This window comes from Saccopteryx bilineata, chromosome 12 (assembly GCF_036850765.1).
Source record: "Saccopteryx bilineata isolate mSacBil1 chromosome 12, mSacBil1_pri_phased_curated, whole genome shotgun sequence".
NCBI lineage: Eukaryota > Metazoa > Chordata > Mammalia > Chiroptera > Emballonuridae > Saccopteryx > Saccopteryx bilineata.
In genome coordinates this window covers 8867516-8889683 of record NC_089501.1, presented here as the reverse complement: position 1 = coordinate 8889683, position 22168 = coordinate 8867516, and the positions used below count along the sequence as shown (strand labels likewise).

At 40.4% G+C, this 22168-nt stretch overlaps 1 protein-coding gene and 1 non-coding gene across 7 annotated transcripts in view; both read left to right on the top strand.

Annotated features, from left to right (window-relative positions):
• LAMA4 (laminin subunit alpha 4) overlaps positions 1–22168 on the top strand; it is a 178350-nt gene that overhangs the window by 99951 nt on the left and 56231 nt on the right. For all 6 annotated transcript variants that reach the window (XM_066247939.1, XM_066247941.1, XM_066247940.1 and 3 more), the window contains 5 exons: positions 2345–2456; positions 5233–5400; positions 7968–8161; positions 14612–14728; positions 19832–19980. In XM_066247939.1, the coding sequence (XP_066104036.1) occupies positions 2345–2456; positions 5233–5400; positions 7968–8161; positions 14612–14728; positions 19832–19980 (740 nt within the window). The remainder of the gene's footprint in view (positions 1–2344; positions 2457–5232; positions 5401–7967; positions 8162–14611; positions 14729–19831; positions 19981–22168) is intronic.
• TRNAT-GGU (transfer RNA threonine (anticodon GGU)) lies at positions 10410–10485 on the top strand. The gene has a single exon. It is a non-coding gene; the product is annotated as a tRNA-Thr (tRNA).

Sequence of the window (22168 nt, the reverse complement as noted above, 5' to 3'; positions counted from 1 at the left end):
TGACGGCAGTTAGAGATTCGAATCTGTTGTTCAGGGAAGAGATCAAGGCTGGAAAGGTATTTGGAAGTCTTAATGTTTAGGAAATAAGCAAACCCAAAGAAGTAGATATCACTGAACAGATTCTGAAATGGCACTCCAGTATTCCTACTATTGTTTTGTTCAAGACTGTCCCTTTGATTCTTATCTCCCAGAGTGAGTACTAGAAGTTCCCCCATTCACTCCCAGAAGTGTCCTCATTTAAACAGAATATATGATCATCCCCGATAGATTCGATTATCATCCTCAATCTGGTTGATATTTTTAAAACATTAGTATTCTAGGTACATTCCTCTTTATGCACTCTGTGACAAAAACTTCTTGCCACTTTTTATATAAAATATGTACAAGGATGTTCACTGTTTTGGTGAGGCAGTGATTGCTCCATTTGCAGTGTAAACCATTAACTGATTCACAGTTGTGAGATAAGTTTTAAATTTCAGCTTTTCTTAAAGCAAGGTGTGCCTGTTTTACTGTGTACTTATACCATTAGTTTCCTTCCATAGCAAAGCTATAGAAAAAAATATAACAGTCACATAAGCATTACTATATATTATAGCCAGTAATTTTTCAATTTAAGGTAATGCATGTTCTGCTTTTCCACAGATTCTTTTGTTAAAAATAAATAAGCGCCCCCTGGTGTTTATCAGAAAGAAGTTTTCTTAGAAAGCTGACATCCTCCAGCTGCCTTTCATGCCTCAATTCAAAGTTTCCATAAGTTAAATGAACACATTACTAACAATAGCATCTTCCCTTCAAGGATGAAACCAAAGTAAAAAAGTATGATATTGTGCTCTACAAATACAACTCAATTTAAACTTGATAAAATGACTGGGTTTGTATTTTTGAAAAGCGAGGAGAGGTGACATCAAGAATAATATTCATCTTTTTTGCATCATCTAATTTTAAAATGACCACAGATTTTGAGTCACTGGAAAGCATTAGAACAAGCGAGGAAGAGGACGGGAATTGGATGAAGGACAGCACCGACTCAGAATGCCTTGTCCAAGCAGAGAGCCCACTGTTTGGGGAAGGGGCTGATGCTGTGTTATTGCTGCACAGGGAGCTTTGTGGGGAGGGCGTTCCAGACTTGCCCAGTGAAAAGTCTCTAGGGCTTATGTTTGCTATGATACGGTTTTTGCATTCTCTTCTGTGACTATGGGCCGCTTGCTTGGGTTATGCCTGGCAAATGTAAAAACAATCCAGGTAAAATCATGGTATAATCCTCTGGCTGAGACACTGGACAAAAGGAGAGAAGTCTGAAGCGTCTACTTCCTTTTCCTGGGGAAACTGTGCAATGGGTCTGTCAGCACTCTGTGTGGCATTCAGGTACTATAGCCCTTTGTGATAGAGCTGAGTCAATCTCCACCCAAAATACACAAAAAAGAATCCCACCAGATGAAGCAAGTGGGCATCTATCAATGTGCCAAACTAAAGAAGTCTTCTTCTTAAATGCACAAGTCCATCTTTCTAATGCCAAAAGAAAGTACACATCCCCCATGCCTTGCATAGAGGCCAGAGTCCTGGCCTTGAACATTTCTTAGATCAGTTTCTGTCTTAACACACACAGAGAAACACACACATACACATGCACCACCGCACTACCTCTCTTCAGAAGCCGCATTTCAGTTGGGATTTCATTTTAACAAATATAGTATGGGAACTCTGAAACAGAAATTCCCAACTTGAGAGAATAGAGTCAGCTTCTCAGAGAAGAGCTCCATTCACTCTGAGCCAAATCTGCTCGAACGGTTATTTGTACACAAGTGCCACCGCTGCGGATGGGACTCGGGAGTGCACCACTGAAGAGGCATTTCGCCCAGTGAGCGTAATCCTCTTCTGTGGTAATTCCGTTTCACCAGTGGTTGGACCACCCAAGAGCCATGGGATGCATGGAGCATTTCAAGATCTGCCTACTTTCTCGGCAGTTTTCCCTTTGAAGATTTAAGCTCTTTAGGCAGCACAACATCAGATTGATCAGCAGACATGGAAAATTTCCTAGGCTGGCATCTTAAGATATAGTAAAAATTCAAAGGGTAAATTACCTCTAAAGGCTAGTTGGTTTGGGTCGAGCTGTGACTGATGGCAGAGGAATGGCATCTGGTTTTATAGGATTCTGTAACCCTAAAGCCAGTCATTATGTCAGCCTCCATGCATGGTTTCTGAGACCATTTATATGTTATAGAACTTTCATGTGTCAGAGAATTTTATGTTTATGAAATACATTATGCCTACCCACCCCCACATACACATATACAACATTCCCTTCTCGTAAATTTAATCTAGTGTTTACACGAATTATTTATAGGAAAGCCAAGCCTCAAGAAAGAGCCAACTGGCTCAGAAGGAAAGTATGGATACCATTAACCATGCAACTCAGCTTGTGGAGCAAGCCCATGACATGAGGGATAAAATCCAAGGTAAATATGTCCTCTTCTGGTTCAGCTTAATGGCAACGAATCATTCTTGTTATTAACAGCAATAAAAAATAATACTTACTGTTAGTGCCTACGATTATGCCAAGAACCGTTGGTAGTGTTATAGATTTAAACTTCTATAAGGTCTGCATTTTAAGGTTGTTTATCTGGGATTTCTGAACATTCATCCTTACTTATGATCTGTAAATTTTCAAGAACGAATAGTACAAAATCACTCACTTTCCAGGCCTTTTACAGAAGTGGAATGCCAAAATATCTTTGGCATGGGAAATTGCATGCTATGGTGTCTCTAAGATGCAATCATTGAATAGGATTCATGTTTTCCCTTGATGTTTGAAGCAAAAGTACTGCCTTTAAAGTGGCACTAAACTCACCCAAAACATCCTGAGCTGTCTCTAATGCTCTTTCCCAAAAGCCAAGCATACAAAATGCTCCGGTCCCTAATCCAGAAGAAAATTTGGTTGGGGGTGGGGGTGTGTGTGTGAGATTTCTTTGCCCAATAGCTTGGTTGTCACTTTTGCCTTCTCCCTTAAAGGCTTGCTTATTTGTGCTCTAACTTCCAACTATCTTAATAGCGCATTGAAAACCAGCCTTCATTTATTAACAGGAAGCAGGCAATTTTGTTTGTTCTAAGATAAAGAGAAATTCCTTGGGTTACAGTCTGCTAGGAAAGAATACATGTCTTTCCATAGTTTTTATTATATTATCTATATATATATATATTAAGAGCTAGATGACAACATCAAGTACATCTCAGAGCACCATGGCAATAAAGGGACCCACAGCGGGAAAGTCATATCTTTATATTGAGGTATAGGGGGCATAGTCCAAGAAAATGGATATATCAAGTCAATATTAATCATTTGCTGTATTTCCTTTGGTGCCCATAATGCACAATAAAAACAAACAGCATGCATTTGCAACACTTCCCTCTCCCTTCCTCATTATTGCGTGCTTTTGCATCTACCAATAAAATACTCTTTTTCTATAACATTCTAGAGTTACTATTGATTTGTTCTAAAAGTAAAATTGAACCTAAATTAGTTAACCTCATCTAATTAAGAAATGAATGTCCCTCCAGGCAGCAAATAAAGCCAGCATCCTAGTAAACTATTCAGAGAAAAAAAATTGCCTTTGCTTCTGTAACTCAAATTTTTATTCTAAAGTATTTAATTAAGAAAGTATCTAAACCCTCTTATTTGGCCCTTTAAGCATAAGCAAAGATGAAAAAAAATTACCAAAAAAATGTAAATGGTTCCATCAGTTTTTACTTGTATATAATAATGTATAAACAGTCTCTGAAGACCAAAGGCAAAAATGCTATTGTCTACATTTTCTTTTTCTAATCTCTACCAGAGGTGGCTAAAATAAAACAGACCAGAATTGTAAATATAATGTCTTTATCCAAAAGCCAAGGAATTTAGCCCTGCAAGTGCTATTTGTAAGGGGGGAAAAAATCTATGTTTAGTTTATTTCAGGAGTTAGTGTTTTAGGCTTTCTTAAAAACTGAATGTTCGATCCCTTTAATAGTATTTTTTTAGAATATCTTGGTATCCCTATAACTCTCAGTAGTATTTCTAGCATTAAAACCTCTTTCTTCATTTGTCTCCCTTCCTTCACAATTCAAGAATGCTGCACAACACCAACAATGTGTCATTCCTGTTCCCAACCATCTCTAAAATAACTACTGATGACCTTCAAGTTACTAGCCATATAAAAAACAAGCCCTTATTTGGTATGATTTATGTGACACCAGTGTTTGTCTGGCTAACTGCATAGATCATAGTAAACCACAGACACACAATTTCATTTATGCCGCGAAGATAGAATGCTTCCTCTCGGAGGTGCATTAAGACAAGGTTGCAGTTGCATAACTTTCATCAGATCATATGTAGTAGAAACAGGGAATCAGAGTCTATGGCCATACAGCTTTGAATACACCCGAGTTTGTCTGATCTTAGAAGCTAGGCACGGTTGGGTCTGGTTAGTACCTGGATGGAAGAAATGAGGAGTCAGAGAACTTCTCAGCTTTGCTAGTATTTAAACAACTCATCTAATCCCTTTGAACCTCAACAGTCCTTCCAGTTCTAAAATTCTTCATCCTACTTTTGGACATGAGGTGAAAATGACCCAGAGTCAAAATGTCACAATCTTGAGAGTCATACTACAGAAGGCAAATAGCAATTGTAAAAAATGCATATGGAAAATAATTTACAAGCCTTTATATTATATCTAGTTTGTAGAACAATGTGAGTGACTCACTTGAACAACTACAGTATCCTTTCATTTTGGCTTAAAATCTTGATAAATCCTTATCTAACATACAATTAATATCTCCAGTGCATCTTATATAAGCCAGGAGATACAACATTTCCTCCAAGTTACATATTTTATATAAAAGGTTGATCAAAGACCCCAGATTTTTGTGCCTTAAATATTAACATTATTGAATCACTATGGAAACCAGACATCAGGGCAGATTTTGAATTAATCCTGTTCCCATTCTGAAGACACTAAATGGGAAGCAAAGAGGAGTGATTTTCTCAGATTTTACTTCTCCCGGGAATAAATGTTGGACTCAGATGCTGACATCAGTATTTGCAGTGTGAACATCAGTATGCCATCTTTCAATGAGTCTCTCTTTCCATTCAAGGACCAGCCTGCCCTTTGCCTTCACTCGCCCATTTTCAATGGCATCACTGTAAAACACCCAGTCCTCTCTCCCTGCTGCCTTCTCTCATTATGTCCTTTTTTTCAGAGATCAACAACAAGATGCTCTATTATGGGGAGGAACAGGAGCTTAGCCCTGAAGAAATCTCAGAGAAGCTTATGTTGGCCCAGAAGATGCTGGAGGAAATTAGAAGCCGTCAACCATTCCTCACTCAACGGGACCTTGTGGATGAAGAGGCAGATGAAGCCTATGAATGTAGGTGCATTTAATTCCTAAAGTCCAGCATGTATTTGCCTTCTTTGTGGGTCCAGGAAAGGACAATGAGATACAGGGCAATATTTGGTCAAAATAACCAATACCCAATATTCAGAGAAGTTTAGAACTTGTTACATGGCCTCAGAGAATCATTTAGCACAACATGACTATATGACCATGATTTTTTAGATCCAGACCCAACCTTAAGCTTTTGAGAAACATCTGAGCTTCCACAAGGAATCTTCTGAGGAGAAGAAATAGGGACTTAGCAGTGGTAAAAATATATAAAACAGGGAAGGCAGGCTAATGAAAACCAGTTCCCAGAATTAAAGAAAGGAAAATTATGTTGAGAAACCAGTGAAGCTATAAGATCAGCAACATTCATGTTTTGAGGTCCATGAATGACTTCTAATGACTTTTAACCTCGATGGGAATTTAATATTTCCTTTAATGATGCATGTAGACATCAAATCACAATAGTACAGTATTAGCAAACTTCTGAGTTGGTTCCTATATCAGTTATCAATCACTGTTCACCATCCACCCAAACATAGTCATTTAAAACAATAATCATGTATTTGCTCATGATTTCATGGCTTGGCAACTTGGGCTAGACTCAATCTGGACAACTCATCTCTGCTCCACATGGCATGGTTGAGTTCACTCACTTGTCTGGGGTCTTAGCTGAGATGGCTGGGCCTCTCCCTCCATGTCCTTAACCTTACAAAAGTTAGCGTAAGCCTTCCAAGAGGGCAAGAATGGAAAGTATAAGGTCTCCTGATGTGTAGCTGTGGAACCCAACAATGCCATATCCTTTCTTTTGGTCAAGACCAGCTCAGATTCAAGAGATGAGGAAATTGACTCCACTCTTGTTGGGAAGAGTTGCAAAGCATTTGTGTTCATTTAATCTACATAATCAACAAAAGGAACCATAGGTCTGCATATTGTATTTTAACTGTTGCTGTCATCTCAAACATTAAGTTCATCAATAATTCAGTTATTATTTCCACCTCTAAATCTTATTTAATGCATTAATTAAGAAGCACTTAGCCTGACCAGGCAGTGGTGCAGTGAATAGTGCTTCAGCCTGGGACGCTGAGGACCCAGGTTTTAAATGTCAAGGTCTCTGGCTTGAGCATGGGCTCATCCAGCTTGAGCCTAGGATTGCCAGCTTGATATGGGGTCACAGACATGACCCCATGGTCACTGGCTTGAAGCCTAAGGTCACTGGCTTGAGTCCAAGGTCGCTGGCTTGAGCAAGGGGTCACTTGCTCAGCTGTAGCCCCCTGGTAAAGGCACATATGAGAAAGCAATCAATGAGCAACTAAAGTGATGCAACAAAGAATTGATGATTCTCATTTCTCTCCCTTCCTGTCTGTCTGTCTGTCTTCCTTCTAAAACAAACAAAAAGAAATGAAGCATTTGCATTATTATATTACCAATTGATTTTTTAATATGTTGGTCTCCTTTTTAATTCTTTGTATTTTATTTTAATAAACATTATAAGAGGGGGCTGAGGGTTTTACTATATTACAAAGGGCCCTGTAGCACAAAAGAATTAGGAACACATATACTAGATAATTTTCCTACAATCATTACTATCAATTTTTATTAACAATGTGAACACTCTAGGACAAAAATATACTTGACACAAGACATCTTATGATAGCAAACATATAAAGTCATAGAAACGGTAAAACCAAGGTAGAATCTTGGGCCTCATTTCTGAGTCAGGATGAAGAAGGGGGAAGGATGCAGCTCTGATGTCAAAGCCGGATGCTTCCGTGCTCCTTGCCTTTTTTGGAATTTAACAAGACCTCCCCGAGGAAATGGGACCAGTCACATCTCCCACTTAGCTGCCTTCCACCTAGTGAAGGCATTTTCAACCACTTTCTTTACTCAGCCGTGAAGTTGTGTCTTCTGCTCATGGTGATGAAAGAAAATACAAAACCTGAACAAGACAGACTGCTATTCCCTGGAGGAAAAATGAAATTAAGGCACACAGTCAATGCATGTAACACTGATCAGAGAACTAAGACCCATACAAAGTTTGAGATAATACCATTACCATTTAATCTTCTTTCCGCCCAAAATAATGATTTAGGATTGACTTAAAGGAGCTAACTAGAAACTGTTGACTGGAGAGAATATGGAAAATGAGTGGTTGTAAACATCATTTGTCAGTAACAAACAAGATAATTTTGGTTATATTAATAGTAAAACTATAATATATTCAAATCCCCTTTATATAGTAAATTTAGGAATAGTCTGAGTAATAACAAACATAGTATAATGTTGATTTTCATATAAAACATAATCTCAATAGGAAAACTAATCAAACCAGTCTTTTGGCTGACTGCTACCCAGGGGCTCTCAAACCCTACAAAATAGTTTTTTGGGGTTTTTTACTTCAAATATAAAACATGGGTTTATTTTGTGAACAACACCGTCAATCTCTATTGCTAAAGAAGGCATAGCCTGACATGTTTGCATCTCTGCTAAATGCTGGATACAATGGGAGGAAACAGGAGAAGCCCAGACTGACTTTTCATGTCGTTTTTTTCCAGTGTTGAGCCAGGCTGAAAGTTGGCAGCGGCTGTACAATGATACCCGCTCTCTGTTTCCTGTGGTCCTGGAGCAGCTGGACGACTACAATGCTAAGTTGTTAGACCTCCAGGAATCACTGGACCAGGCTCTGGACCATGTCAGGGATGCGGAAGACATGAACAGAGCCACGGCAGCCAGGCAGCGGGACCACGAGGTACAGTGGACACTCTAACTGTAAATGTGGTTTAGGCATAAACAACACAAAGTTATATCAAAAGGGTACAGTTGGTATACAATTTTTTAAATACTGTTACATTTAAATTCATATTTTAAAAATAATATTTGCACATTTTATTGCCACTGTAATTTGCTAATGTATAACTCAAATCAAGTTGAAACCTTTAGATTTCTTTAGCTTTTGCATTGATAAAAATGAAATTGTTCTTGGTGCTTGGCTCTGTATATATGAATGTGTTGCTCTAGCAAGTGAGTAAATATTGCACTATTCCTATGCTTAACTTTTTTATATACTGAGAGAACTAGAACACCAGAGCAACCCAGAACCATGTCTGTAAAGATATATGTAATTTTTGGAAAGGCATAAGTAAATCTCACAGCCTGGCCAATCAGCAGCTGCAGATATAGGTAGTCTACTTCAAGACAAGGTCATGCAAATACAAAGAGGAGAGGAAAATCCCAAATATGTCCAGAGCTTTTATCCCTATGAAGCCGTTATCTCTATGAGGCCAGGGTTTGTGCATGCCCACAGCTCCATGGGTGAGAACTTCTGTGACCACGTGTGCTCGAAGCAATACATGCACTCACAGCCACACCACCGAGAGGAGTCAGCTAATAGGAAGACACGTACATCTTTGAACATACTTATAAGTATCAGAGTAAAAAAACAGGAAACAACTATGAGCAAATTCATTCATTCAGTAATGCTTATTATTATGGTTGGCAAAATCAACTAAAATCCGGCTCTCCACCCTGATTTTCAGTCACCGCTACTTCTCAGTAAGTCCTTGTAAAATGTCTTAATTAAGAGCGAATTACATCTTTCACCACCATTTTCTAATAACAGCGATCCCTTAGTCAATATTTTTTAGAATAATAATGGTCAGGATAACATTATTTGTTAAGCAAAATTATAAGTGTAACACATTTCTTCAAGCAGATTTCAAGAGAGTTAGTGGAACTCAGCCTTCTCCTTGAATTTCCCCTCATTCCCACCTCCCACATCTCGTCAACCACAGGTTCCTGCTAATTTTATCATCAGAATACTTTTAGCTCTATTCTCTTTTCTATGTCTCTATAACTTCTCCAGTGTGGGCCTTCATTTCTCAACCAAAACAGCCTCCTGCTCTCTCTCCTCTACTTTTGCTCTCTTCCAGCCCCTCCTCCTCATCCAGTCAGAGTGGCCTACCTAAGTCATTGACCATTACCTTTTGGTCTTACTAAGAGCCTTCATTTTCTCTTACTACCTATAGCAGTGCCTTGAACACTATAGCTTGAAAACACTACAGCTTGATTTTCAACCTTTTTCATCTCATGGCACTCAAAATTACTATTTTTTGCCAATCTGATAAAAAAAATAGGTATAATTTTGATTCATTCACTCTGTACAGTTATTGTTATTTTGGCTGTTGTCTTTTTTTTTTTTTTTTGACAATCTAAGGGAAAAGAGGTCAGTGCCCCTGACTAATAGTCAAGTATTGCATGTTTTAATAATTCTTGTAGCACATCAAGGTGCCTCTTGCAATTACCGGTTGAAAATTGCTGATTTAGTGAATTATAAAATTAGTTTTGAATGCTGTAAACAATATTTTTTTAAAAAGAAGAAGGAAAAAAAGAAATAGAATAGGAAAATATTCAAGTACGAAACCATACTATAGTAAAGTATGGTTTCATCATATCTCTACTTTAGTTATGTGTGTTTACTGCATTGCAGCATAACATACATGTTTTACTGTGGTTCATGGTTGAAAGCATTGAAAGGCACTAGACAGTCTGCGGTGTTTCGTGTGCATACAGACAGAAGCCTCTCCAGTGAGCCTTGCAGCCTCCTCAGCCACTCCTCTTCAGTTCAGGCTCCGTCCCCTTACCAATAATCCCATATGACTGAAAATCAGACTTCCGTCCTCCCTTACCTGCAAAACCCCAGGTATCACCGCCTCAAGGAAGCCTTCCCGCCTTGCAGACTAGCAGGCAATCCTGCAGTGAGCCCGTGCTCATCTCTTTCTGTATTGTGACCATCTGTTAATGGGTCTGTCTCCCCCACTCAACTTAAGTATAAAATATTTTAATTATGGTAACACCAAAATTCCAGTCTTTATACAAAACCAAAAAAAAAAATCATTTTGATGTGTGCCAACGGTAGCTACACAACTATACATATTTATTTCACTATCTTACTCCCAACACCAAAAGGTAACAGCATGATAAAAATTTTCGTCAGATGGGCCCTGGCCGGTTGGCTCAGTGGTAGAGCGTCAGCCTGGTATGCAGAAGTCCCGGGTTCGATTCCCGGCCAGGGCACATAGGAGAAGCACCCATCTGCTTCTCCACCCTTCCCCCTCTCCTTCCTCTCTGTCTCTCTCTTCCCCTCCCGCAGCCGAGGCTCCATTGGAGCAAAGATGGCCCGGGAGCTGGGGATGGCTCCTTGGCCTCTGCCTCAGACGCTGGAGTGGCTCTGGTCGCAACAGAGCGATGCCCCGGAGGGGCAGAGCATCGCCCCCTGGTGGGCAGAGCATCGCCCCTGGTGGGCTTGCCGGGTGGATCCCGGTCGGGCGCATGCGGGAGTTTGTCTGACTGTCTCTCCCGTTTCCAGCTTCAGAAAAATAAAAAAATTAAAAAAATTTCATCAGATGAATGTAAGATTCTATATATCAAAAGTTAATTAAATACTCTAAAAAATCCTGTTTAGAGATATTCATAAGCCAAAGTTTTGCCTTTCCAGGACTCTTTTTAAGAATTGGGACACTTTTTTTTTTTTTTTGCATATGTGAAATGAATGCTGAAGCATGAAGAATAGCATTAATTATATCATTTTCATAATTATTTTTTTCCAAAACTTTCTTTTGTTCAAGTTGACCATCTTTCTGTAGGAATATCTTTATTTGTTTCAAAGTTTATTTTATTCATTCTATCTAACATTTTTTTAATAAATAAATTTTTATTTTAATGGGGTGACATCAATAAATCAGGGTACATACATTCAAAGAAAACATTTCCAGGTTATCTTGTCATTTAGTTCTGTTGCATACCCATCACCCGAAGAGAGATCGTCCTCCGCCACCCTCCATCCAGTTCTCTCTGTACCCCTCCCCCTCCCCCTCTCCCTCCTACCCTCCCCCCACCCCCCGTAACCACCACACTCCTGTCCATGCCTCTTAGTCTCGCTTTTATTGGCTTATTTCACCCCGCACAATGCTACCAAGACTCCACCATTCCACTGTAAGTGATCCGATGTCATCATTTCTCCTAACTGAATAGTATACCATGGTGTATATGTGCCCCATCTTCTTCATCCAGTCCTCTATTTTTTTTTACAGTGATTAAAAGCCTTTAAGCAAACTCTTGGCCAATACAGCAATCCATAAAAGAGTAGTGTCCTTAACATGTTCACCAAGTCCAAGCTGGCCCCATCACCATGCCAAATCCCTGCAAAACGCAACCCAACCGCAGTTCAGTCTGTTAGGAGCTGTCACAGGGAGCAGGAGTCCAGGAAAGTTCCCCACAGGAAAAGTCCACATGGCACTGGAATTGTTGTCTCCATTCTATACTTTGCAGCTCATGTCCAAGACCCAGTGACCACTGCTTCTAGCTGGTAATGATTCAGGTAGACTGGAAAAAGCCATTTGCAGCATGTGTGAATATGGAGCTTCTGTTCTCCTCTGCCTGGAAAGTTGAGACCAGGTTACTTTTCCCTGGAGCTCTGTGACTGTGGCATGGTAAAGAGAACCTTGGGATACACTAAGCTGGGTGGCAAAGGTAAATTCATAATAGAAGTTGGCAAAAGGAGGAAAGAGAGCTCTAAATTAGGAGTAGGTCCCAGCCTGAAATATGAGTGGGGCATTGAGGTAGGAGGGATAAAGGAAACACTATATATTAAGCAAAGCAGCAGAAAATAGGACTATCAACACCCACAACAGAGATCTTTGAGGGAGGAATAAAAAACCTGACTATTCAGGCAAAACATAATTAAGTGGCCCTTGTGCAAATGAGATCAGTTTACCTGCTTCTTGGAAGAAATACCCTAGGCTTGTCCACAGTGTCATAGATGGGGCCGACGGCCCTGGGCACCTTCAGCCTTCAGTGGCAAACCCCAGCTTTCTGGGCAAGGTTAGGTCATAGGTGGCTGGAGCAGGGCTGGAAGAGACTGAACCCTCCCTTAGAGGAGCGAGGGGGAAGCCCACCTTCCAGTGTTCCTGTTTCCTCACAGCAGAGGCGTGTAAGCCTGGCAGGCTTTAGCTCAATGACCTTCCTTTCCACTATTGAAGCAGGACCCAGATGGCATCCTATGAGACCCCTTTGGGGCGTTGGAGCCTTTAAGGGTGTATCCTAAAAGCTGGTAGTTCCCCTGATCTCTATTGGGCTTTTTCTGCCTCTAGGTATCTTAAAAGCCATTCTCAGAAGATCTTGCTGAGGGGTTTGAGGATCCCCATCCGCCTATATAAATCTTTTCCATATATCTGGAGCTATTTGGAAAAAGACAAAACAGTGTTATTAGCTAGATCTAATAAAGAAGGTAGTAGTTTGCAGGCGAAAAAGATTTGGTGTCTCCTGTTCATCAGCATTCAAAAGAAATGTAAATTTATTTATTTTTTTAAGTAAAAAGCATGATATGGTAGACCCGTCAGAGTCATTGGCCTGGTGTGCAGGATTCCCGGGTTCGATTCCTGGCCAGAGCATACAGGAGAAGTGCCCATCTACCTCTCCACCCCTCCCCCTCTCCTTCCTCTTCGTCTCTCTCCTCCCACCCGCAGCCAAGGCTCCACCGGAGCAAAGCCACCCCGGACACTAAGGATGGCCCCATGGCCTCCGCCCCAGTCACTAGAATGGCTCCGGTTGTAACAGAGCAACACCCCAGATGGGCAGAGCATTCCCCCCTGGTAGGCATGCCAGGTGGATCCCAGTCAGGCGCATGCAGGAGTCTGTCTGACTGCCTCCCCATCTCCATCCTCAGAAAAATACAAAAAATAAATAAATAAAAGAAAAAATACTAAAAAAGGGGGGGGGCATTCCCTTGTGCTTTTTATAAGATAAGTGGAGGAAAACCTTTAACTTGAAACATATCATTTCCCAACTACTGCAGTTTATCGTGCAGTGCTGTGAACACACGGCTTTGAAGTTTGACTATGACTTCGGGGCGTTAGCAGTGTTCCCCTAAGGCAGCTTAGACTCAAGGGCTTCCAGATGGGGTCATATCTCACTCTGTAAAAAGAAAATTTCTCTGAGAGAGCTAAATAATACCAACCTTATCCCACCTCCCTTCCTTATATATATAATTTAAAATACTCCTTTTGTGCAGGGCTGTATAACTACTTTTCCCTTAGGAGATAAGTATAATTAACTCCAGATAGTCACATTGTGTTATTAAGCTTAATAGATAGTGAGGGGAAATTGATTTTGTTTTAATGTTCTTGCATTAAGAGGATGTTTAAATGAGCTTCTTTTCTGTCCCCAGACCTTTATCTTCCCATGTAGCAATATATTATATTTGGACTCTGTCTTCCTTTTCACTAAATCAGAAAAGAACTCAGGAGGTGATAAAGACATTAAGATGAACTTAGAAAGTCTTAATGTATGTCTTACTATATCTGGGCTTCTGAAATTGTTTCTAGGATATCCTAGATTATACTATAGCTTATATAGTTCAACCTCAAGTTAAATTACCACTTCTAAAGTAACTTCAACTCATTTTTGTACCCAGATTGTAAAATGAGTCTTTTACTTTTTCCTCTAAAGTTTCATTCTATGTTGCTTTCAAACTCTGAATTCATTTGAAGTTCCATAATATTTTTCTTCAGATTCACAACATCCTGCTCAGTGGTGAAAGGTGAAAATTAAAGCATTCATCAAAAAATATATTAGCAATGGGAAACTTTCCTCCTCAAAAATTCTGAACATCTAATGTAATGTGCTCAATGTAAGAGAAAGTAAGATCACAATTTTGTGCTTTGATAATAGGGCCATTTTAAATTTTATAAGAGACATTAAAATTGTTTTGTATATGCTTTATTCCTACCCAAATGAGCTATCTGTGCCCCCAAGTTAGCACATGATATTTTTTTTCAATTAATTTATTTTCCAATTATTGCAAGTATGGAGCTTACGTTCAATCCTGTGTTCATAGTTCCACTTTACATTTAAGGAGAAAAGAATCAAGTGTTAACTCAGATGATGATGATGTTTTAAGTAATAATCACAACTACATGCTTCAAAGCTCCCAAGGGGCTTCCTTTGTTACCTTTATATCATAAATGAGAAAACTGACTATTTGGTGGGTAGAATTCCCCAAAGTTGCACAACAGTTAGGTGGTGGGGCTGAGATTAGAACTCAGATCTGTCTGGATGCAAAGACAGTAAATTGATATTGACTGCCCTCCTTGATGCTTTCTCTAAAGCCATGTTCTTTCTCCTTTGTTCTTCCTTCCTACAGAAACAGCACAACAAAGTAAGGGGACACGTGGATGGGGTGAACGCCTCCCTGAGGACATCTTGGGATTCTCTGACAATGCCTCGTCTGACCCTTGCAGAACTTGATGATATAATAAAGGTAAAAATGCATGGAACTTGTTTGGGGTTGTATTGTTCGCGGTTGTATTGATAGCAGATTAGAAGAGCAGCTCAGAATAATTAAATCAGATTCAAATCTATCAAGTTAGCCGGCATTATAAAAATAAGATTAGGTTTCAGTTTCTGTCATCGAATAGTGGCCATATATGACTACTTAAATTTAAATTTAAATGATTTAAAATAAAATCAAATTAAAATTTTAATTCCTCTATCACATTAGCCATAGTTCAAGTGTTCAGTAGCGCCCCATGCAGCTAGTGGGTACTATATCAGATAACACAGATACCATCACAGAAATTTCTGTTGAAAGTACTGCTCTAGGTCCATCCTACTCACTCTTTACTCATAAGTTGTGTGTTTAATAAAACTGACAGTCTAAATCAATAAAAGTCATACTTTTTAAAGTAGAAATTCCAATAAAGTGCAGTGAGACAAGCCATCACCAAATTACTCTTAGCTCGTTTTTATTACCTTTGACAGGATATTATTTTAAAGCCATTTGATCACCCCTCTCATTCTTTCCACACCAACCTCCCTGCCTACCTCTGCATCCATACTGCCATCATTATCCTTAGAGAGATCAAACCCAAATGCATGAGCCCACCAGCTCTCAGACCTCCAGCTCTTTGCACTCCTGAAAACAAACTTTTCCTCCAGGCCACCTCTGCTATCCCTCCTATGGCCATACCCAAGTCAACATCAATAACAGTACCTTCTCCAAAATCCCAGTTTCAAGCCCCACACTCCCACCCCCACCCAGCACCATCTTTTATCTCCGTCACTCTACAATGCCTACTCCAGCAATTCTCTGGCCACATGGAGACCTCATCCCCTGCACTCATCCCCTTCTTGTATCCTCTCTCCCCTCCTTAAACAGCTAAAATGATCAATATAATCATTCTTTGCAAATATTCTTAACTTCCACACTATGTCCTGCTATACTCATCTGAGAAGTCTAACCCCATGCCCCCAGTAAATTCAAATACCCCCAGCATTGTGACCACACCAGTGCAGCCGACATAACTGGTGGGAGACTCACCCCCTCTTCTATCCGTCTGGCTGCTGAATTTGCTGCATGCTTCACTTAAAAATTAAGAACAGAGAGAAGTCCCTTCATATTTCCTCCCCAAATGTACCAGCTCACCTATATCTGTATCCAGACTTCTACCTTCCTTCCTGTAATAAGTAATAATATGTCCGTTCTCCTGTCACAGGTCCATCCTTCCACCTGTTTTCTGAATCCTACCCTTCCTCACCTTGGAAACAGGGCAGCAGCCTGCCTCCCCTTTTCTGATTCACCTGGTTCTTTCTCTCCACTGGATTATTACTGCCAACATACAGACATGCTCTGATATCCTCTATCTTTTAAAAATTAAAAAGAAAAAACCCCTGGCTTACATTCCCTCTAATTTCTGCCTCATTACTATTCTTAGATTCATAACAAAATATCTCGAGTCATTCACAGTTGCTGTTTCCACCCCCAGCTCCACGCTGTCCACTGAATTTAACCCCCTCCAGATGGGAGTCCGTACCCCTGCACTGAGCCTATGCTTTTCCAAGTCACCAGCAACCTCAGCATAGCCAAAAACATGGTTGCTTCTCTGTCCTCAGCATTCTCAGCCTTGTGTTGTTATCCTTCCCTCCTTATTTATAATTTTTTTAATTTAGTGAGAGGAGGGAAGGCAGAGACAGCCTCCTGCCTGCATGCACCCCAACCGGATCCATTCAACAAGCCCACCAGGGGGTGATGCTCTGCCCATCTGGGGCCCTTGCTCCTTTGCAACCAGTGCCATTTTTTAGTGCCTTAGGCAGAGGCCATAGAATTATCCTCAGTACCTAGGGCCTACTCACTCCAATGGAGCCATGGCTGCAGGAGGGGAGGAGAAGAGAGAGAGAGAGAGAGAGAGAGAAGCAAGAGGGGGAGGGGTGGAGAAGCAGATTAGTGCTTCTTCTGTGTGCCCTGACCTGGAATCAAACCCAGGACTTCCACAAGCCGGGCAGACACTCTACCACTGAGCCAACCGGCCAGGGCCTTCCCTCCTTATTTAAAAGTCCTGTCCTGGGCTCTGGCCAGGTAGCTCAGTTGGTTAGAGCATTGGCCCAGCATGCCAAGGTTGTAAGTTTGATTTTCAGTCAGGGCACCTACAAGAACAACCAGTGAACGTGAACGTATAAATAAGTGGAAAAACAAATCAATGTTTCTCTCTCGCTCTCTCTCTCTCAAGTCAATTAAGTAAAAAAAAAACCGAAAGACCCTGTTCTGGCCCCTCCAACACCCCCTCCCCTGTGTCCCCTCCCCTCTCCCTGGCTGTTTCTTCCCAGCCTCTGTGTTGGCTTCCCTGCGGCACAACCTCTCCGTGGTAAATATTTTAAGTTCTGCAGGCCACATGCAACTGCCCTCCCTTATTCTTCTTTTGGTTTTTGTTTGTTATTATTTTTTTACAACTCTTTAAAAATGTAAAGATTATTCTTAGCTGGAACCGATATAAAAACAGGCCGCCTTGGGCCGTACTTGGCATTGCGCCTGGTAGATCCCTGCTCTGGATAATGAATGGCTCAGTGCTCAGTCCTCAGCCCTCCTTTCTATTTATATTCTCCCCCTAGTTAATCCTGTTGAATACTATGCCTTTAAAACTTAATTATATGCATTTTTCCACAATTTATACCTCTGACTTTGATACTTTCACTGAGTTCCAAAGTCTTACATACAAATGGTCACTTGATATTTTCAAGAGCTAAGCAGAATTTGTAGCAAGTTCACAATTTCATCTGCCATTTCAATATGTAATAGGACTATTGAGTGTAAATATTCTGAGTAAAACCTGCTTCTTCCCTAGTCTCCCCACCCTGTTAATGGCACAACCCAATAGCTCAAGTCAAAACTCCGGAGTTGTTCTTGATGCCTCCTCACTCCCATCTCAGTGTGACCTGTTGGCCCGATATCCAGAATGAATGCTTCCCTTCTTCCCTTCAGCTGCTCTCCGGTCCACGTCTCCTCACCTCCATGTGATCTGCCACGGAGCCTCCTCCTGATCTCTTTGCCTCCCCTCCTGCCCCTCAAAACTCATTCTCTATTCGGCAGAGCAATTCCTTAAAGACATAATCAGATCACATTATTTCTCCCACATAAAACCTCCAGTGACACTGTAAGTAACAAACAAGCTCATTTCACCATGGCCCTAAGTGACCTGGCTCTGACCCCCACCCCGACCTCATCCCCCACTATCTCCCTCGCTCTACACTCCAAATTCTCTCTATTTTTCTAACACGCCGTACTTTTTCTTACCTGAGGGCCTCTTCACCTGCTATCCCCAAATTTTCAAATGGCTAGTGTCTTTGTGACCATTTATTCTAAGTGGGCCTCTTACTTTCAATCACTCTCCAACCCATCTTGCCTGTTTTATTTTATTTAAGACTTTCACTCCATGAAGTTAGCTTGCTTGCTTAGTTGATCACTTATTTATTATCTGTATCTTCCCACCAGATCGCAAATTGCTTGAGAGCACAGACTGTGTTCACAGATCTGTATTCTCTCTCCTCAAAGAGTAGCTGGCACATAGTAGGCACACAAGAAATATTTACTGTATGAATTAATGAGTAATTATGGTATTTTTTCTGCTTAGACAATTAAAAATATTTTTTTCAAAGCATTGTTCCCCAGACGACCAACCAAAGAGCCAGAGGTTTAATACTGTCTCCATAAAAATAAACCGTATGTGCCAGGAAGTGTACTACATTCTGGGAATACAAAAATAAATGTAGTTTCTATCTTGCAGGATTGTGTAATCTGGTGAGTGTACTATTCAAGTGAAAAAAAAATGCAGTAAAGAAATGCATGTATTAAAAAAGAAAAGATGTGATCACACTGAACTCACCTTGGAGAGGTTAGGGATGATTTCACAAAGAAGGTGACGTTTGAGCTGAAGCTGCAAGGATGAGTAGAACTTTTCCAGAGGAATGAGACAGAAAAGAAGGGAATGCTATTTCTCAGACAAGGAAAATAGTATGTGCAAGGACGCAGGGGCCAGAGAAACATGGAGCCTTAAAGCAACTATCAGGGCCCTGGCCGGTTGGCTCAGCAGTAGAGCGTCGGCCTGGCATGCGGGGGACCCGGGTTTGATTCCCGGCCAGGGCACATAGGAGAAGCGCCCATTTGCTTCTCCACCCCCCCTTCCTCTCTGTCTCTCTCTTCCCCTCCCGCAGCCAAGGCTCCATTGGAGCAAAGATGGCCCGGGCGCTGGGGGTGGCTCCTTGGCCTCTGCCCCAAGCACTAGAGTGGCTCTGGTCTCGGCAGAGCGACCCCCCGGAAGGGCAGAGCATCGCCCCTGATGGGCGTGCTGGGTGGATCCCAGTCAGGCGCATGCGGGAGTCTGTCTGACTGTCTCTCCCCGTTTCCAGCTTCAGAAAAATATAAAATAAATAAATAAATAAATAAATAAATAAATAAATAAAGCAACAGTCAGTTATTCATCAAGTTTGGACCACAGGATGTGGTGGGGTGAGAAGGGCTGAGAAGTGAACTTCATGTGAGAGGAGGGGTCCACTGATGAAGATGTGCTAAGGAATTGGACTCGTATCTGCAAAACAATGGCTGATTTTGAGAAGGGAAATAATCATATTTGCTTAATAGAAAAATCAGCTTTCTTACAGGATAGCAGAGAATGAATTTGAAGACTAACAGACTGGGCTCAGAGAGTAGAGTTAGACTTCTCAGAGTGGAAGGGCTGAGTCAAACCTTTAGGAACACCAGTGTTGAAGGTCTCCTTCCAGGCCAGAGAAATAAGAGACCGACCAGGAGAAAGCAGCATCACAGAAGCTAGCTTTGTTTAATTAATTTTGTTTTCAGATCAGAGGTGGCAGACCATGATGAATGCTAGTTAAGCAATGGGTAGAGAACAAGGAGTTGAAGAAACAAGAGAAATATATAAATATCTACTTATAGTGTTGCAGGCTCCTGTAGACCTGGCCTGAAATTTATTGAACTTCATAATGAGGAAGGATAGAGATTATCTTTTGATGCTCCCTGGGAAAATTGTTTTAAGTTCTTTTAAATTCAATTCATTTTTTCAAATATTTTCTTTAGAATGCATCAGGAATTTATGCTGAAATAGATGGAGCCAGAAATGAACTACAGGGAAAACTATCCAACCTAAGTAACCTCGGTCACGATTTAGTCCAAGAAGCTGTTGACCATGCACACAACCTTCAGCAGGAGGCAGATGAACTGAGCAGGTATTGTTCTGGTTTTAGAAATACAAATATCTACTGGGCTTATTTTTTTAGAAAAAGATTTTATTTATTGATTTTATGGGGTCAGAGGGAGGCAGTGAGCAGTATCAACTCATAGTTGCTTCACTTTAGTTGTGCATTGATTTCTTGTCATATGTGCCTTGAACTGGGCAAGGCCAGGGTTTTGAACAGGTGACCTCAGCATTCCAGGTCAATGCTTTATCCACTGTGTTGCCACAGGTCAGGCTGATTAACTTATTTTCATTCAATTATATATTCCAGAGTTATTGGGATACAGTGTTAGCAAGTTGGTTTGAGGGTTAGGTTTGCTTGTTTATTTATTTATTGATGATCAGTCTGAGAACCAATCATTGTTTATTGTAATTGTTGGAGGAGAGAGTTTTTTTAATTTAAAAATGTCTGTCAGATCACAGGCCTGTGTTTGAGTGGGGGGGGGGACGTTCTATTTCACAATTATTAATAGGATGATATAACACATTTTTCTTAGGGGTATAACTGTTGCAAAAAAGAAATATTACCAAATAATTAGATTGATCCCTTTATAAGTTTTAAACTACCATCGTTGCCTATTTATTTTATAAGCAACATTAGCTTTCTACACTCAAATGTCTCAAGCAAAGCTGGTTGGTAACTGGCAACACAACTGACTGCTGTTAAATACTCTCAACACTCCACAGTGCCCAACAGGGTCTATTTGATTTCAACAGCTGTTAAGAGAAAAATCACTGGACAATTTTCCTCGTAACATTTAGAAGGAAGTCACACACCTCTTAGGCACTCAATTAATGTTAATTGAAATGTACTGAAAGATTGGAACTGAATTCATGACCCTGAAATAATGGATAAATAATGAGATAATTAAAGAGAAAGGACTGCAAATCTGGCAATTAGAAACAAGAATCAGTGAAGGTCATGAACAAAATAAGAACCAATAGTAACTTCTGTCAAAACTAAAATCACCTTTTTATTCCTGATCACCAAAAGTTTCAAATATCCTTCCAAATCTCCTGAGAGTAGAGAGAGAAAAAGAGAGAGAATGTCACATAAAGTCCTGGTGGGTGAAATGCTCTTGAGAGCTTTGCTTTGGTCAAAGCAATACAATGGAGCTTGGATACAATACTGCTTTGGATAATATGCTGTATTGGTAGAATAGTTTTGAGAGCCATCCCTCAACATTCTTCAGTTATTGTAATCACCGTCCTACTGATTAGGATCCCAATACACACCTTCTCTAAATGCTACTCTGCGGCAAGCAGTGTTCTAGCAAGATTCTAAGTCACCACACACTTTACATGAAACATGATCAAGAACATCAATCACTCTGAAGTCCCTTTTGTGTTTAGAATATTTCTGTATAAATGTATGCAGGAAACCATCCAAATTTATAGACATATTTCCTTCAAAATGTGACTGTTCCTCAACATCTCTCTGGGTATTCAATGATTTGCGTGTTGTGCCTCAAGAAAGAGATAAACATAATTCATCAAGAAGCTTCCATTTCAAAGGCACATTTTTATTGTGTATAATGATATAATACATGTTTTGAGCCTCATAATAAAAACAAAAAGAGTTTTGTTTCAAGCTCTCTAGTACATCTTCTTACCACTTTTAGCCAGCAAAATTAAAAAATATTAATAAATATTTGTAACATTTTGTTTCTTTTATCCCTTTCTTTTAAAACAGGTTTTACTTTCTGAGCCATTTCTAAGAACACGGGGCTGAGCGTAGGGGTAAGAAATCGCAAGATCAGAATTACCACTGCAGTGCAGGGCTACATTATGACTTCAGGGGGCCCTAAGTACTTTTGTCTCTGTGGGCCCCTTTCTCCATAAAAACTCAAAAACTATATGTCCTGATTGCCTTAATATAAAAATGAATGTAATCATTATTCTCATTTTTTTCTTCTGATTAAAAAAATTAAGATGAAAACATTTTTGTGGGCCCCTGCTATGCCCCATCGGTAAGTCAACCCTACTGCAGAGAAGCCATAGAATAATGACGGACTTGAATAGAAGAGAAAGGAGTAGCCCAGGAAATATGGAGAAAGTCACTCTGGTCTTAGGAGAGTGAGTATATGAGAACTGAAACTGGATGAGGGAGGCCAAGCAACAATGGGCTTGTAGGTTGGGGCATTTGAGGAGCTGAGCCAGCATGAGATCTGCAGTCTTTT